This window comes from Protomyctophum parallelum, assembly GCF_964188405.1.
Source record: "Protomyctophum parallelum genome assembly, chromosome: 5".
NCBI classification, from domain to species: domain Eukaryota; kingdom Metazoa; phylum Chordata; class Actinopteri; order Myctophiformes; family Myctophidae; genus Protomyctophum; species Protomyctophum parallelum.
The window spans coordinates 40975811-40989190 of record NC_139702.1 but is presented as its reverse complement, the minus strand read 5'-3'; the positions used below and the strand labels follow the sequence as shown (position 1 = coordinate 40989190).

Here is a 13380-nt window from a genome sequence, read left to right as displayed (position 1 = left end):
CCTCCTCCTCTCTTCTTCTCTGCTCTATTCTCCTCTCCTCCTCCTCTCTTCTTCTCTGCTCTCTCCTCCTCTCCTCCTCCTCCTCTCTTCTCTCCTCCTCCTCCTCCTCCTCCCCTCTTCTCCTCTCCTCCTCCTCCTCTCTTCCCTCCTCCTCCCCTCTTCTCCTCTCCTCCCCCTCCTCTCTTCTCATCTGCTCTCTTCTCCTCTCCTCCTCTCTTCTTCTCTGCTCTCTCCTCCTCTCCTCCTCCTCCTCTTCCTCTCTTCTCCTCTCCTCCCCCTCCTCTCTTCTCCTCTCCTCCTCCTCCTCCTCTCTTCTCCTCTCCTCCTCCTCTCTTCTCTCCTCCTCCTCCTCCTCCTCTCTTCTCCTCTCCTCCTCCCCCTCTCTTTTCCTATGCTCTAAGGAAGTGCTGCCATCATATTCCTCCCCAACTCCCTCATCTGTCCGTCTGTCTGCATTCGCGTCGTACCTCGACTCCACCGTCTCATTCTTTTCCTGCACCATTCCTCTGTTGTGTGCTTCTCCAAGTTCATTCTCTCCTCCTTTCACTTCCTCAATTTCCTCAGTTTCTCTCTTTCTCTGCTGGGCTGTTTTCAAGTACCGGTAGTATCCTCCATTCTTCTTCCCCATATCCTCTATCTGCAAAAACAAATGAATTAATTTTAACATAAGGTTGTCCCTTAAACGTTTTACATACAGTACGCTTTTGAGGATTACATCATATGGCAGCCAAGTCTATGGGATTTTAATTGCAGTGTTGGGTCAGCTACATGTAGCTTAACTTGCCCAACACTGCAGATAACAATGAATCATAGCTAATAGGCATATTAATTAACTTCAATAGACCTATTGCTTACTCCACTATACATGCTGGTATTTCATGCCTCAATTCTTAATGGAAAAAAACATGAGAACATCAACATGCCCCCAAACATCTGGGCTCCCCTCACTTCACAAGTGTGATTTTTCTTTTACTTTCAGTAAATATTCTGTTGGTGTTATAACGGGTGTCCAAAGTGTGGCCCGCGGGCTAAATGCGGCCCTGGGATAAATGTAATACGGCCCGCAGCCGGGCCGTATGACATTTTTACTTTTCTTTTTAATATATATATTTTTATCCCGTGATTTTGTAACCCATTTTTCACCCGTGTGTCAATTATCTAATGTGATCCTGGGCTCTAAACACCCTCCGCCAACCTGGGGAAACCAACAGTCTTCAACTCATGCTTCCTTCATGCCTGAGTGTCCAAGTTGCTCCTTTACACCTGACAGGGGCGTGGAAGGAAGTAAGGAACACGTTATTTCAACCAGTTCCTTTCCCCTCCAGGGGGCCAGGGGGAGGCATTCAAGCTTTTTAACCTGGGCATTTCCCAGAATATAATTTGTCAGTGTTCCTTGTTCCTTCTTCCTTGTATTATTATTTTTACGTTGCTCCTCTGGTTACATTTGGTAATGTGACATATGGCTGAAAAAAGGCTGAGAGACACTTTTTGTTCACAGCACACACCCGACAAAAGACCATTGATATGAAATATTGATGATGATATGATGAGTTCAATAGAATCGTTTAAATGCAATGCACATGTATGTGACTTTGTTATAGACAAGTCCGACGCTACATTATGTGACTTTGTTATAGACTAGTATGTCACTACATTATGTCAGGAGATATAGGGCGCGTTCGGAAATGCGCCCTGAACGCACTGGTGTGCTCTCTTGTCGTTCGTTTATTCAGTGCACTCAGTGCGTTGTCGTTCGAAAATCCAGTGCGCTGCGCACCGGGTGTGCCGAGTGCACGCACTGAGCAACCCTACCCTCAGGGTAGGGTTGCTCAGTGTGAATGGTGTGTTGTAACTGGTCGTTCGTAAATAAGGCACACTGAACGCACTCTGTGACGTCACCGCCCACCACACTCAACAAACTGACCACATTCCCGGTGCGCATAGCCGAACGCGCCCATAGTAAGGTTGGCCCTTAATATTTTCTAATATGGCCCCCTTTGAAAAAGGTTTGGACACCCCTGTGTTTACTGTGTTATAATATAATATTGTTATAATGCTATAATAATGGAGTGTGGTTGGAATGCGTGAATTCCGTTTGTGTCCGAGCATAGGCATGGTAACGCCCTGCCTGCCTGTGATTGGTCTACCGACACTGTCCTCCGACGTGGATATGCTGGATCATGATGCCTGGATAGTCTGATGCGAGGTTACTCCGTGGTGGGAAATAATACAAGTAGTATGGTATGATACAAGAGAACGCCAACTTGTACGTTTTATTTTTGTAGAAGAGGCAAACTAATAGTTTATTCCGTTTGCTTTGATGGAATAATTGATTTGGGTGTGTTCTAAAATAAAGTGCTTGTGTTGTGTAATTTGTATGTGTAAACTTGAAACATTATTGTATTATAAAAAGGTCTATTTTCCCTTCCTCTTTATCCTTTTTAGTGTAATAGTAATAGTATTAGTTTACTATAATTAGATTAATACACGACAATCAACACTATCAAAGCAAACGGCATAAACAATAAATTTGCCTCTTCTACAAAAATAAAACGTACAAGTTAGTTACAAGGCTGCATTCTGTCGCGTCTGTCAAACTGTCATTCTCTTGTAGCCTATTATTTATTTCTCAATCTCACCACAGAGTAACCTCGCGTCTCGGAGGACAGTCAAGACGGGCAGTGTCAGTAGACCAAACACAGGCAGGCGGGGCGTTACCATGCCTCAGCCATGCCTATGCTCGGACACAAACGGAATTCACGCGGTTGGAATGAGCAGCAGCTAAAACACAAACGCTGCAAACCCACACTAACCCGCCTACCTTCTCTAGCAGATGGCGGACTTGCTCCCGGTCATTTCTGTGTCGATTGTTAAGTACGTGGTACCTCCCCCCACAGCGCTCGATCACCTCCCTAAGACCTGGGTCCTCTTGTTGCAGATATGCCTGAGGATATTGTGAACCACAGTTAGGTCATCACGACACAAGCCACTCAATTCAAAAGTACTCACGACACAAGCCACTCAAGTCAAGTCATATTTATACACAAATGCGCGCGCGCGCGCACACACACACACACACACACACACACACTTACTTTTTTAAGCAGGATGCCACTCAATTTCATCAACCTTGCATTGTATTTAACCACTGTCCCACAGGCTAACCAGTAGCACTGTCTAGGTCATTTTTTAAAGTGACATCAAGTGTGCTTATTATGTGTAATACCTGGGCGCTCCGGAACACCAGGTAGTCTCCACAGGTGAGTAGAACCAAGGTGTGGTCCAGCACCCCCTCCCCAAACACCTCCTCTAGCGCCGCTGGCATGCGACCTTCAACCTGCCACCATCACCACAACAAGGCATGGATTAGAAGGAGAGAAGAAACATTAACATAAATGTATCTCTTATACACTCTTTTACGCCGTGGCTCTGCAAGAGGCTATAGCCGTCTATGAGAGGGAAAGCAAACACTGTACCCCAGTGGTTCCCAAACTGTTTAGCTTGTGACCCAAAACAGAAATGTGATGTCTCCCGGGGACCCAAACTAATAGCAGATCGGCATTATTATTTATTTTTTTCTTCATGAAATTTAAAAAAGTTTTAATTCATGAACATGTTTTCATTTTTTTGGCAATGTTTTTTGAAAATCTTTTGAAATAATAATTTAAAACAAAATGTAGAAAACAAAAATAAAAGGGACCCATAAAAATTTAAAGAACCGTAGTCACAGGTGCTACCATTAGCACGAGGTCCCCTCGCATCTGCAAGCAATTTATCTCCCAGGACTCCCGCACAAAATCGTTCCTCCAATTCATGCAAGCCCGCGATGTAGTTTTGTAGTACAGTGAGTGCACTAGTAGTAGCGACTATGTCATACTTGATTGATGAACTGGCCGACTGGCACCAGCAGTAGGAAGGCGTGTGGACCTGGTGACGTCAGTGTCAAGGCCCGCTCCGTCTCCTTCCGGACGCTCTCCTCCACGTGCTCCCCGCTCCAGTACCACCGCGGGGCCTCCACCAGCGTGAGCCGCCTCCTCTCCGAGGAGCCCTGTCCTCACAGGTTGGCACAATTAGTACTAAATTACTAATGTTGAAATGTATCCACGCATAAAAAAAAAAGCAGAAATAGCACATCTAAAAGCTTCAGCTTTTGCAGCTATTACTATACTTTAAGTATAACATTCATAAAAATGCCAGTCGTTTTTTGGTATATTTCAGTTATTCTATCTGCCCTGTGCACTTATTTTTATTACGAAGCCTAAAAGGCAAACGGAATTGTAATTTCTATTCATAAATGTTACAATTTCCAACGGCAAAAACACAATCACGCCGTTAAATATTTGTGTGACAATGAATCGTCAACTTGAATGTGTAATGGCGACAGCCCTACCCGTCGTATCTGGCAGCTCCTGGAGGCGTCAGAGGGAGAGACAGGAGACAGCTGGCCCAGGATGGTGTCTCCCGATGCGGTCTTTCCACAGCCAATGTTCCCCAAGAGGACGAGCCGCAGCTCTGGAGCCGGCGACCCAGAGACCTTTCCACTGTGGTCTTCGTTCATAGCTTAGAGAGGGAAGGGAGAGGGGAAGGCAGGTGACATTAAGATAGGATCAGAGATCATTACAGTGAAGTCCTGTAGGTGCTTGAGTTGTCTAGAGAGGAGGGTTTTCTTCCTCTGCACGTTTTTAACACGTACATTTTAATAGGAACGGGGAACATGTCAGGAACCATGAAAGCTGTTCCATTTATACCGTTATGCGGCACAAGCATGAAGCTCCCTGAGGCCAGCGGTTGGGACCAAATTTGTGACGGAGAGAGAGACAACACACACACAGTATAGATGGATACTGGAAGTCAGCTTGGGCTGAAACTTTCCCAAATATGAAAATGACTAATGTCATACTGACTTCATAGATGATTAGACCCACCCTGACTATTTGTTTATACAAGATGTGAAGGATGCATTTTGGAACTGAAAAGGCTATGAAAACTTGTACAAGCCTAAAGTGCACAACATGAATCACAGTTATAATTAGGTACCCAAGTAGAATAAGGGCAACGAGACAGAGGGTGCGTTACATTTACTGTATGTTAATACATGTGGTTGTAGCCTGAGGTGTCTCTCACACAGCAAACAACTGTGTCGTTGAAATGATGTCATAATGAAACTAGAAAAACAGAACTCCACTGCTATGCCCCGAAGAAATATTGCCTTCCATGGCAACGAAAGGCTACATAGAATTGAACACACTACTACAGTTATTGTAACATGAACCGTCTGTCGGTTGTCAGTGTAAGTGTACAGCTAACCCTAACCCTAAAATACAAATTTCAAACATTAAACATTCTCCCTTTCATCCATTCTACAGTACTGTGGTGTGTGGTGTAATTGATAATGCCTACACTCCCGTTTAGCAGCATTTCATTTAACTAGAACACCGTTTCCTCTTTAAATGCTCCCTTCATGGTGTGCGTGAGTGAACGGTTATCGGCTACATCCTGTCAGACAAGTTCAACAACATTCTACCTTGACCACTTTCTATTTAGATTAAAATGCCCAGGCAGTCACCAACACCTATACAAACACACAGCATTCAGGTATGAATGCAGAATCCCAATACCGTTTCCTAAAGTTTAAATAAGCACACACCATTCAGGGTGAAATTTACCCTCTATTAACATAATCCTCTTGGTCCTGGACACAAATGACACGACTAAATCTGTCATTCCATAGACGGGTTTGTTGTATGATATAACCAACATTAACCTGGAGTCCAACTTAAGGATTCATGACACCAATAGAGAATTAAATACCTCAGTGTTCACCCCATAGTAAATGGTATACTCACTCAAAAGTGTATAATTGTTATTAGCTTGTCTTCTCTGTTGTGTTCAGATGAACTTCTCCGGCGCTACTGCCGTTACAGGTGTCTCAGAGTCACCGGTCTATAATCACTGCCAAGTTGCCATAATCTCCACGCCTCACTCTCTTTTCCCCTCCCCGTCTTTCTCACACACAGCACATTTTTGTGCATTCTATCTCATTGTCTGCAAGCTGTTCACCATTCCATTATGGGGTGGCGAAGTAGTAACCTGGGTCACATGTGACTCACTCTACAAATGCATGCCAGTGGTCTGGTGCATTTAGCTGACTCACAATGTAATTGACGTTCCTACCGACCATTTAACAAAGCATAATGTGGTTTGTTTGATTTTCAAGGAAAAAGCAAGTTGCAGATACTTGAGATAATTCGAGAACAGAATATCATTGCGCAGTTACACATATTACTGTGTTTTATTAAATGTATAGCACATTTGTCCCTGGAGAAGAGATTGCTTTGATTTACAAACTAAATTCAAATGCCTAGGCATGACTAAGAGCATAATTATATTTAGCCAACTTTGACTCAGTTCACTTCAGTATTGCATTTGAATGACTTGAGAAAATGTAAATATCCTTCTATGCACAGATCAATATATTTAGCCAAGAACTGGTCCTTCACATTATGACCCACACTTACATTTCAAGCTTTGGTTAGTTTATATATAGTGGTAATCTACGGTTCATTAACCACAGCTGCAGTCATCTGGTGGCTTGAAGGGCAAAGATGTTTTTACAGTAAATGGGCACTGTTGTCGAAAACAGTGGTTCTCAAACAGTGGGTTGTTGGGACCCAACCAATCACATCAGTAAGAGCACACGTGTTACCAACACAAATCTGTATGATGGAATGCCAAGGCTGAGCCAGAAAATAGCAGCCAGGAGAAAGAGACTAGCAGGACACTGCCAAAGACTGTCAGCCAGCAAACTAGTGCTGTGGGAACCAACACACGGGCACCGGTCACGAGGACGTCCCACGCTAACATACCTATGTGATGTACTCAAGTGATAAAATTTCAATCATTTCAAAAAAACTAAAAAAAGACTTAAGAAATAATGAAAATGGCAGATCTACAATTTGTGTGTACAATGTAATTTTGTATATTTGTATATTTATGTTTGGGAGACATATTTTGGGTCTCAAGCTGAAAAGTTTGGAAACCACTGGTCTAAAACACTGATGAACTTGACTTGAACAACATACCAACCTCAACATACCGGCTCTAAGACAATCCAAATGTCCCCAACCACAATCCTAGAACAGATCTAAAATGCTATTTATAGTTGACAAGGAAGACATGATCAAGGAAGTGTTCAAGAAAGTTCAATAAAGAATGTGTGGCATGTTTCGAAAAGTACTTTTGAGAAAACGACAAATATTGTCCAACATTATTATTGTTAACTCGTACAGCTACATGTATATAGTGCATTGTACAAATCAACTGTCGTTTCATTCAGTTTTCCTAACGAAAGGGCTTCTTCTCCAAATAATCCAAACAAAACTTAAATATTAACAAAAAGGGCTTCTTCTCCAAAGAATCCAAACACAACTTAAATAATTATGTCATAATGTTCCAACTTGCTGTGTGCACCAAACAAGGTCTCCATCAGTCACATGCCAGGCATCACATAGGCGATGTTGTCCAGAGTATCAGCCTTAAAAGTAAGCAAGAGAAAGAAAGGGAAATAACTAAATAAGTCATTTCTCCTTAATCACACTAGACACTGGCAGTTAAATCATTTTGAGACATACAATACTATGTAATGTGCGTGCATACTGTATGTATAGTATTTACATTACTGTGTGCAAGTTGCAACTTCTCTCACCATTGTGTGTTGTGAGCAACTCCCGAGCTCTGGTATTTGTAATGTGAGGCAGGTCAGAGGAGCTAGGGAACACAGAAGAGAGTCCAGGAGCAAAGACAGGCCACCAGACACCCACAACAGCTTCTGTAGACGGAGGACAGATATTAGAGACAGGCCAACAGGACACCCACAACAGCTTCTGTAGACGGAGGACAGATATTAGAGACAAGCCACCAGACACCCACAACAGCTTCTGTAGACGGAGGACAGATATTAGAGACAGGCCACCAGACACCCACAACAGCTTCTGTAGACGGAGGACAGATATTAGAGACAGGCCAACAGGACACCCACAACAGCTTCTGTAGACGGAGGACAGATATTAGAGACAGGCCACCAGACACCCACAACAGCTTCTGTAGACGGAGGACAGATATTAGAGACAGGCCACCAGACACCCACAGCAGCTTCTGTAGACTGAGGACAGATATTAGAGACAGGCCACCAGACACCCACAACAGCTTCTGTAGACGGAGGACAGATATTAGCCTGCATGTTCCTGTAAAGCTTTAACCAAAAGTAATGCGATCATAGGCATGTTTAGTTAATTGGTGTCTTGCAAAAATCCCACGTCTTAATTTGAAATCTTTAAAGATGTAGTGCCGTGATTATTTCCCCCCCTAAAACATGATCATCAATTCATCAGGTTATCATTATTCATCAGGTTAGATTATACTAGGAGGAAGATTGTTTTCAAAAGAGTGTACAGAAAGTGTTAAAATTATGTTTTTATGTGGCCACACCCACCAGTTCATTAAGTACACCTGGTTTTCACCTTAGACCACCCACCTGAACTTAAGCCTCGCCCACAGCTGTTGTATGATAATGTGGGAGGGGTTAGGGTTATGATGTCACTAAAATGGTGTTTATTTCGATTGGGCCTTATGACTAAAAGGCTTTAAACTTTCAGGAAGAAACCAAAAATACACAGGGAAGACATATTTGAATATTATAACAACACCTGGGGGTCTATTACAGTAATGTTAACTCTATAGACGCATGCAAAACTGAAAAAGTACAAAAATCACTGCAGGCACTCCATCTTTAAACCTTGGGTGTCCAAGACATGGTGGGGGAAAAATGGTTGAAAACATGTTGGAATCCAAGCTGAAAGTTTCCATTCTGTAGGTACATTTTAATAAGGTTATTGGAGGACAGTGCCAAAATGTGGGCTTTTATAAGTTCTTTACACTCACGTTAGTCTCTTGGAGATGTTGTCCGATAAGGGACAAGGACTCTCCCAGCAAGTGTAGGTGAGCGGCAACATTGGCAGGACCCAGGTCGATGCATCCCGGAGCCCAGGCACCGGCTGTTGGACTGTCGGAGGCGCTGGGACAACACAAAGAGCTAGCTGGACTACCCATGTTAGACATCAATGCACTATCTGGGCACTTCAACGGATCAGCAATGGGCATCACCGAATTTGATAATGACAAGAGTGGATAATCCAGGTGGTTTACTGGACTGGCAACGGAGCCAACTGGACTCTTCATGTGGGACTCGCTGCCTGTGGGACTGTCTTGATCATCTGGATATGCCCAGTATTGAGGCAGGGGCCGCTCATCTATCTTTTAAGAATTAAGAAGCAGAGAGAGGGGGCAAAGGGTAAACATGTCATCCCCCGCCAGTTATATAGGCCTACTTTCATTTTAGCATCAATCCATTTCATTAATAGGGACCAGGGTTAACAGACAGACTTCTCTCATTTTATTATTGTACGCACAGCTGATGCATACTACAGTGTAATGCTCTTGAACAGCATGCCTAGAACAATCGTGTTCTAGGCATGAAACCACAAGTGTGAATAGACAAATACTGTAGCTGGACAACTCCCCAAATCTGCTTTAATCATATCAACACATGTCAGTGCTCTCGTGTCACGTCAGAGACACGGTGGCGTTGCACAGCATTTGGTTACTCATCAGGTTTTGTGACCTTACCTCATTGTAGCGATGGAAGACAATTTGGATGTGTTAAGTAAAAGTGTAACAAATGCAATTTAATTGACATTGACTTTCCCCCTCCACATAAACAGGCACAAACAATGACGATTTGTGGTCATAATAAAGCTCCCATCTGGAGTTTCCACACGTCTTAACTTTGTTGGTGATTATCGTCCGTTTCCCTGTTTCAACTAGATCTGTAGTTTGATTCCTCAACATATTATTGCCCTCTGGGGTTTGCAGTTTCCACACGTCTTAACTTTGTTGGTGAGATCATCTGTTTCCCTACCACTTTCGCCTGTTCTGCTGTGCCTTGTTGATTAATCGTACTTGACTAGTGGCAAAAAGTCTGAATTACTGACACAAACTCACTCACAGTACAGAAGCCATATTCAGTTCAAAGAACCTGTTGAGTTACCTGCCCAGTGCTGCCCTCTGCTGTACAATCTGCATGCAACAACTTGTCTTGGGGACCAATCTGCATGAAACAAAATATTTGACACAAGATTAACATTTTATACCGTAGAGATGACCTTTTGTAGAAAACCAACATACTAAACAGCTTTAGGATGTACTTCACCTCTTCTGTGTCTTCTACTTCTTGTGTCCCTCCTCTCTGTCCCCATCCGTCTTGTGGTACATAGTTTGGACAGGCAGGGAGAAAGACAGCACACTCTTCAGGATCAGCCATGCCGTTGCCTGCAAATTGTGCAAAACGTACATTTTGAGCATAATAATACACACAAAACACACCTTGGCATCACAATATTCATTAACATTTAGCCATTTCACAAATGTAACTATTTTACCCCCTCCCCAACCACACCAAAAATGAATGAAACTCAACAGCACAGCACACACCAGCTTATGTCAAACATTCCTTACCCAAATGTTTCTGATACTTCTTCGGTTCCTGAAAAAGGTGGATTATTAAGCATTAACTCACAATGTACACTGTTGACTTTGAGGTCAAAGAATCCTTCAATACTAGCCTAGGCAGCATTCCTTTTTGGGTGTATAATCCGGTCAGGAGCGGATGATGTCTTACGTCATGTTGTAACTTGTAGTCATTGTTTTGTAGTCATCAGGTCGGAACCCTCAAACCAGAACTTCCTTTCCCTCAAACCGGAAGAAGCGTGCGATGAGAATATAATTTCCCCGTCGGATAACAAAGGTATACAGACGTCTCTGGAAGTACACTTGTATTCATATTTTAGAAATCAGCCAAACTACGCTGCATCAAGGCTTTTATTGGGATGGTATTATTCTTCCGTTTTGAGGGAAAAGGAAGTTCTGGTTTGAGGGTTCAGGAACTTCAGGGCAGGCCTGATGACTACAAAACAATGACTACAACATGACGTAACATCATCCGCTCCCGACCGGATCACGCGACAATTTAGTAACACAGACCAGGCTTTCCTCCGAGGTGGAAAGCCTGGTGACGCGAGGTTAGTTCAATACAGACAGGCGGACATTACAGGCCTCAAATATTCACAATATAAAATCCCATTCATTCACTTACACCAGCAATTTAGGTCCATTATTAGCCTTGAGAGAAGACAAAAAGGAAGAAACTGTGATTCTCTGAAAATGCTAATAATTAGTTTCATGAAAGGCTTGGCACCTGTTGTGGAACCCATATCACTAGCAGACCATTCTATCCCAGGGGCCTGTCAGCTGAAAGCCTGAAACCCACAATACAAGCTTTTGTTTTAAAGAGTGTTGCTGTGCATAAAGGTTGGTAGCATTACAAATTGAATATAAAAAACCCTACCTACCGGTATTCCATTTCTCTCCCTCTATTTACATTTGTCTATAATTATGTAACACCAGCTCAGCTATTCCAAAGCCCCCTCAGGTAGCCTACATAGTTTTCAGAAAAAAGTTTAATAATTATTTAGGTGGGTAGATCTTGTTGAGCTGGTCATTTTGAAAGTAGCTCTCAAGTCAAAAAAGTGTGGGCACCCCTGCCATAATTCAATCATCTGTATGTCCAACCGTTCCAGACAGCCATTCTAATCCCAGTATTAAAATAATCATCTTTACAGTATGTCCAACCTTATGTCTCCTGGTGTTGTATTCCTGCTCCTCCTCCTCAACACCCAGCTCTGTGTCATCCAGGTCCTGCATGAAGTCTTTGTAGGAACGTTTTCTCTCCCTCTGGATGCGCCCACTCGCAAGGCCTGCTTCCCCATCCATTCTCATATCTGAGAAGAAATGATTTTTAGTAGTGATGCACCGAATATTCAGCCGCAGAAAATATTCGGCAGAAAATGGCTAAATATGCATTTTCGGCCTATTCGGTTTCGGCCCAAATAGGCAGAAAATATATCACCGAATAGTGTATGCAATTAATGCATTCAAAGAGCTGAATAAATGTTTTATGGATCCATAATAGTGATTATTATTTAAATTAAGTTTTGCCATAACCATAACATTTGTAGAATCAAACTCAGGTTAATGGGTTAAGTGGGGATACTAAAACAGCGATATTCAGTTACACTTCATACCAATGATACTGTGCGGGTGTAGGTATGTTAAGTGATAACCACTTTCAACATGGCATTATAGGCAAAAGCTTTCTAAATCTTTCAAACTTTCCAAACATCTACAAGCTTGTAGGTCAACAATCTTTGCTATTTGTTGTACAAGAAAGTATATAGTGCTTAAAGTGGCATTCTGGACTAGACCTGTCTGGCTGGAAACATTGTGGTTGCAAGGATTGCATTTCTGACCTTTCAGCTACAGGACTGTGTCACAGTCATTACCCAGTGATTGAGAGATTATTTATTCTGTACTTACTCTGTATAAACATACTATTTTAACTAGTGATGCCACGAATATTCAGCCACAGAAAATGTTCGGCAGAAAATGGCAAAAAAATCATTTTCGGAAATTTTCGGATTCATTTTCAGAAAATATATCACCGAATAGTGTATGCAATTAATGCATTCAAAAGGGCTGAATAAATGTTTTATGGACCCATAATAGTGATTATTATTTAAGTTAAGTTTTGCCATAACCATTTTTTTGCCATAAATCAGGTAGCTTTAAGGTACGGCCATGACAGCAATGGTAGGAAAAAAGATGTATAATATTAATCATATTCGGATTTTCGGAATTCGGCCAACTGTTTCCTATATTCAGTATTCGGTTTCGGCCAAGAATTTCAATTTCGGTGCATCCCTAATTTTTAGTCCTTCAAAACTAATGTCAACTTCATCATTATCAAGGTAAGCATACACTACTTAATAATTACAGAGCAATAAAGAAAAGAAACATTTGAAAACATTTTAATACACCACTGCATTGATTTTAAAAAGAGAATGTAGGCCTACTTTGTACTTACAGTAGCCCCTCTCGGGACCCTACATAAAGCTTTTCTGAATTTTTTATGAGTTTTATGTTGGGTCCCTGGTCAGATCTATATTTTCGTATGGAAATTCCAGTACACGGAAGTAGAAATTCTCTCTAAAATAGGATCTGCGCCAAGTGACGGCATTATTTTCCTTGAGTTATTCTGAATTCGGTAACTTTAAGTAGCTATACATCCCGCTGCGAATATCTCCTGTGGCGCGGAAGCCGTTAAGTATTTTTAATCTTTGTTTGACCTTTATTTCTTCTTGTTTGTTTACCGTTTATTGTACCGCCTCCCGGTGTGCGGTTGGCTTGTGAGGCTACGTCCCTGCCTCT

The 13380-nt window shown here is 42.3% G+C and overlaps 2 protein-coding genes across 2 annotated transcripts; both read right to left on the bottom strand.

Annotated features, from left to right (window-relative positions):
- Positions 1-337: 337 nt before the first annotated feature.
- LOC310858374 (GTPase IMAP family member 2-like) lies at positions 338-5978 on the bottom strand (the record flags this gene model as incomplete). The annotated part of the gene is made up of 6 exons (XM_083764483.1): positions 5847-5978; positions 4391-4560; positions 3878-4048; positions 3227-3337; positions 2822-2944; positions 338-637 (listed from the first exon to the last, which is right to left on the bottom strand). Coding segments are annotated over exons 2-6 (873 nt in total), but the record flags the coding sequence as incomplete, so codon positions are not given.
- A 1337-nt stretch (positions 5979-7315) lies between these two features.
- On the bottom strand, positions 7316-11879 carry hmgxb4b (HMG box domain containing 4b). Its single transcript, XM_083764651.1, has 7 exons — positions 11746-11879; positions 10573-10600; positions 10268-10386; positions 10106-10165; positions 8941-9312; positions 7706-7828; positions 7316-7534 (listed from the first exon to the last, which is right to left on the bottom strand). The coding sequence occupies exons 1-7, from the start codon at positions 11815-11817 to the stop codon at positions 7490-7492; spliced, it is 819 nt and encodes a 272-aa protein (XP_083620777.1). The 5' UTR covers positions 11818-11879; the 3' UTR covers positions 7316-7489.
- Between the last annotated feature and the right edge of the window lie 1501 nt (positions 11880-13380).